This window comes from Penaeus chinensis, chromosome 21 (assembly GCF_019202785.1).
Source record: "Penaeus chinensis breed Huanghai No. 1 chromosome 21, ASM1920278v2, whole genome shotgun sequence".
Classification (NCBI taxonomy): Eukaryota; Metazoa; Arthropoda; class Malacostraca; order Decapoda; family Penaeidae; genus Penaeus; species Penaeus chinensis.
The window spans coordinates 7,623,372-7,628,371 of NC_061839.1; the positions used below are offsets into that span (position 1 = coordinate 7,623,372).

At 44.8% G+C, this 5,000-nt stretch overlaps 1 protein-coding gene across 4 annotated transcripts in view; it reads right to left on the bottom strand.

The window, feature by feature from the left end:
* The window catches only part of LOC125036314 (Ca(2+)/calmodulin-responsive adenylate cyclase-like), a 63,477-nt gene that overhangs the window by 54,354 nt on the left and 4,123 nt on the right, over positions 1-5,000 (bottom strand). For all 4 annotated transcript variants that reach the window (XM_047628801.1, XM_047628800.1, XM_047628802.1 and 1 more), the window contains exon 2: positions 127-238. In XM_047628801.1, coding sequence (XP_047484757.1) covers positions 127-238 — 112 coding nt within the window. The remainder of the gene's footprint in view (positions 1-126; positions 239-5,000) is intronic.

Here is a 5,000-nt window from a genome sequence, read left to right on the forward strand (position 1 = left end):
TGACAGCGGAAAGTGCATGCGTCTGAAACGGGTCTAGCATATCAGCCAGGGTACTATAGTCATTACCTGTAAATTGCTTCCAGAAGAACGACAACTACTAAAAATAAGGAAAAGAAATCTACTTACGTCCGCCAGCTGGTCAAAGCGCCCGAATAGCTCGTTGAGGAGTCGGACGAGCTCCTGCGCCGTGCACTGTGACGCAAGAACTGTGAAGCCCACGATATCCGCGAACACCATGCTGCAAGGCCGAGGAACAAGTAATTTACTCCACACTGCGTACCAAGGTAACGATACTCTGATGTTGGAAACTGGTAACGATGCTAAGAAATTTATATATACTTATATACAGTAAAGGAGAAACTTCATATTTATTTATCCTTTTTAACATTAATGCAATTTTCTTGATGAATTTATTTTGGACTGTCAGAAACTGCAAAACAAAATGAATCACCATTTCTGTAAATATAGTATGTCTACAGCATTACATCTATACCTAAAACAAATATACACAAACACACAGCCGTCATTCCAATTTGAATGAATGAGACACTCCCCGCGTGTGAAAGGGACCTCGTATCACGCTCTGGGACCCGAAGTCATTAAGATCAAAATATCTCACACTCTGTCCGGTCTCTTTGCAGTCATTTATAACTGTTGGAATATTTATATCACGCGAAGAAAGGGGCCCTGGGCGGGAGATACCGATCTGTCGCAGTTGCCGTCCAGGGTGTCACTCGCCAAGGGGAACGGGATGGGTTATTATTACATCGTTATTCTAGTCGAAGATATTTAATCGTTGCCATGATCAAAATGGGAAATGATTTCTTAATTACCCTGGTCAACTGCACAGCCACGGGCTAGCTTTGATTCATTCGATATATGATCTTAACATCTTAACAGAAAGGTTACATTACATTTTTAAGATATAACATGGTTCTAGTATCTACAGCACCATCTGACAAATCACATAGTCCCTCATCTATTCACGACTAAACTGGCCAATTATTTACTTAATTTTTATTTTATTTCACGAGACCGTTCTTTAAAACTCATGTAAGGTGGCCTATAGTGACATTCTGAGATATAGTATCCGTATTCACTTAAATTATGGCCTAATTTTGAACTCTCATATTAACCTGATGTTGTAGTAAGCCATTTTTGTATACAGTACAAGCACAACCAGCTTTGTATCCAGACTGTACGGATCCGTCAGCGTAACACTCGTATACATCATCGCTGTGTTCCTTTACCGTTGCTAACGCAATTTGTTTTAACACGCAGTAATATACACTGTTTTTTTGTGGTAGACGTGTAAGGTGCACGATCAATTTTGATTTTTTCCATGCTGGAATGGATCGACCCTGTGGTATTTTACTAATTGGGACATTGAGCTTTGTAATGTTCATGGAGATTTTGTGTATCAGAGGGCGCGCGCGTGTGTGATTAGTCACGACTGCTTAGGTGATTTTATGTTGTAGTTGTTTTTGGAAGTCTGAAAGATACAAGGGTTCCCTCAAAGCTTTGACCCCAAATATGGTGTAAATAAATACTAATCTCTCAGAGATGGAAGGTAGGTTTCGTTCTGACCTCATGTTCACTATCCTTGCTGTTCTCGGGGCGCCGAGGATAATCCTCATGGCTTCATTTTGAACTACCTCCAAGCTATTTATTTCAGATTCCTTACACTGCAACAAGTGCAGTGCATGGTAGTCTACAACTGATCTTGTAAAAGCCAGGTAAAACAGTCTAAACTTAACATTGATGCCATGTTCTCTTCCAACAAGAACTTTCAACGGTTTCAGTCTCTCCCAGAGTCTCTTCTTCAGGGAAAGGATCAGGTCTGCATCATTTATGGTCACCCCGAGATATTCATATTTATGACACATGTCAAGCTCCTGGTCACCTATGCGAAAAGTGGGTAGGGGTATGATACATGGATTGAGAGCCATTGTTTTCTCAGTGGAGATGACTAATCCACACTCATGACCCCTTGCTGTGAGATTGTCGAGAATTATTTGCATCCTCTCTTGTGATGATGCTTTGACACATATGTCATCAGCATAGCATATAATGGATTCACCATCCCCAAGTGGAATATCTGCCACCAGCTTGTGCATGAGGATACTTAACAACGTAGGTCTGAGAACTCCTCCCTGTTGCGTCCCCAGTTCAAAAGATTGTGAAGTGGAACTTCTCACTCCCCTGTACAAGACACTTGCAGATCTGTTCGAAAGATACATTCTAATCCAACCCAATAATTTACCCCGGATGCCAAAGCTTACTAATTGTTCTAGGATAACTTCTAATTCCGCTTGTACTGAAAGTTGGCAAACCTTGACCGTAGATTTGTCGGCTATCATTTAGCGCCGTACCAAGGGATAACTACGTCATATAATAATACGATTGAATGCCACATAGTTTCCAAATCCCCATTAGTTTACAAAAAAAAAAAAAAAAAAAAAAATCCGTTTCCGGGAAGGGAGGGGGCTGTCACAGAGAAACAAGAACAGCAACATCAACAAAAAAAAACAAACACACACAAAGGCGATATATTTGTCTAGCATTATCTACTGACAGTGATCTGTGCTAGAGGCAAGGAGACCTCTCGTGCCCCTGCCCTGCGCCTGAGCCAATAAAAACATGAGCCCATAATCAGGCCGGCAAAGCAGGTACGCAGGCAGATATAGGCGAGGGATGACGAGCCAACATGATGCCCTCCCCGCCAGCTGCCCCGGAAGACGCTGGGGCAGGCACTTCATCCGTGGCACTCAAGCGAACCCGCCGCGTGGGACGTCACAGTCACTAGGGACCGTGACTCCCGAAACGGTATCAAGATAGATACACGTATTAATGCCAGGCCTAAACGCTCTCGCCGACTATTTTATGCCGTCTTCAAATGCTGTCCCAAACTTTATCGCAAAGTCATAATTCAAAATATATGTCACTATATGGTAAAGAGAGGATGTGTGTGGGGGGGAGGGGTGCGCGTGAAAAAAAAAGAGGCAAAGAGGAGGAGGAGGGGGCGAGAGAGGGAGGGAGGGAGGGAGGGAGGGAGGGAGGGAGGGAGGGAGGGAGGGAGGGAGGGGAGGGAGGGAGGGAGGGAGGGAGGGAGAGAGGGAGGGAGAGAGTGAGGGAGGGGTGAGAGAGGGAGGGGAGAGGGAGAGAGAGGGAGGGAGAAAGGGAGAAAGGGAGAGAGAGAGAGAGAGAGAGAGAGAGAGAGAGAGAGAGAGAGAGAGAGAGAGAGAGAGAGAGAGAGAGAGAGAGAGAGAGAGAGAAAGAGAGAGAGATAAAGAAAGAGAGAGATAAAGAAAGAGAGAGAGAAAGAAAGAGAGAGAGAAAGAAAGAGAGAGAGAAAGAAAGAGAGAGAGAAAGAAAGAGAGAGTGAGAAAGAAAGAGAGAGTGAGAAAGAGAGAGAGAAAGTGAGAGAGAAAGAAAGAGAAAGAGAAAGAGAAAGAGAGAGAGAGAGAGAGAGAGAAAGAAGAGACACACATTTACGAATTCATCTACACATGTACCTGCACGCATGGCGCATCACCACCAAACAAAATGCTGCGAACTGGACTGTCAACTTCTTGAACAATATCGGAGCATCTACTCACACCTTCGATCTCTCTCTCTTTGTTACGGATATTTTCTCATTTCTTCTCGGCAGACTGGAGGAATACCGACCGAAATGCGGCATGTTCGTTCGCTTCGGTTGACGATGATAAGGAAGAGGAAGGAGAGGAGAGACGGAGGGTGAGAGTGAGAGAGAGGATGACAAGCGGAAAATAAGAAAAAGAAAAAGTAGTATTGAAAGAAAACAAGAGAAAGAGGCAGTCCAAGATGGAGGAAGAAGAGAATAGGGAAGCAGAAGGGAAAAGCGAAAGAGGAAGAAGATGTGGAGAGAGAAAGGAGAGTGAGAAGAATGGGGAAGAAAAGGAAAGAGGAAAGAAAGAAGAAGAGAAGTGAGGAAGAGAGAGAGAGTGAGAGGAAGAAGCTCGGGGTAAAAAAGCAAAGCAAAGGTAAACAGAAGAAGGCTGGCCAGGCGCGGGTAATAAGAGGAGGAGGAAGAGAAGAAAGTCAAAATAAACACAGAAAAGATGGACCCGAAATTAGACGGCATGATACAAAAAGGACAAACTTAAATGTCGGGGAAATGGAAACAGACAGAAAAATGTATGTGGAAACGACAAAGATACAGCGGAGATGAACGCCGAAAAAATGAAAGGAGAGAGAGAGAGAGAGAGAGAGAGAGAGAGAGAGAGAGAGAGAGAGAGAGAGAGAGAGAGAGAGAGAGAGAGAGAGAGAGAGAGAGAGAGAGACAGACTAACTGGTATACAAATAGATATATAAATATAGATATACATTCCTCGAGTCACGTCCTCCACTCTGTCCTAGGAGGCGAGAGATGAAAACGCTGGAGTCAAAATGCGAGCGAGATCGGTGATCCTGCCTCGCTCGAGCCCGCGGCTGAGGCGGAAAGCCCGAGGGATACAAGCGCAGACAATAAATATGAATATTTTCCCTCACAGACTATGAGCCCGGCGGAAATGCCCTCGCTCTCGCTGTCTTTCTCTTTCTCTTTCTTTTACTCTGCCTCTGTCTGTCTGTATGTCTCTCTCTCTCTTTCTCTCTCCCCCTCTCGCTGTCTTTTTCTTTCTTCCTTTCTTTCTTTCTGTCTGTCTGTCTCTCCCTCCCTCTTCCCCCTCTCCTTCCACTTCCCCTTCCCCTTCTCTCCCCCTCCCTCTCAATCTCCCTCCTCTCTCTCTCTCTCTCTCTCTCTCTCTCTCTCTCTCTCTCTCTCTCTCCTCTCTCTCTCTCTCTCTCTCTCTCTCTCTCTCTCTCTCTCTCTCTCTCTCTCTCTCTCTCTCTCTCTCTCTCTCTCTCTTCTCTCTCTCCCTCTCCTCTCCCTCTCTCTCTCTCTCTCCTCTCTCTCTCTCTCTCTCTCTCCTCTCTCTCTCCCTCTCTCTCTCTCTCTCCTTCTATCTCTCTCTCTCTCTCCCTTTCTATCTCTCTCT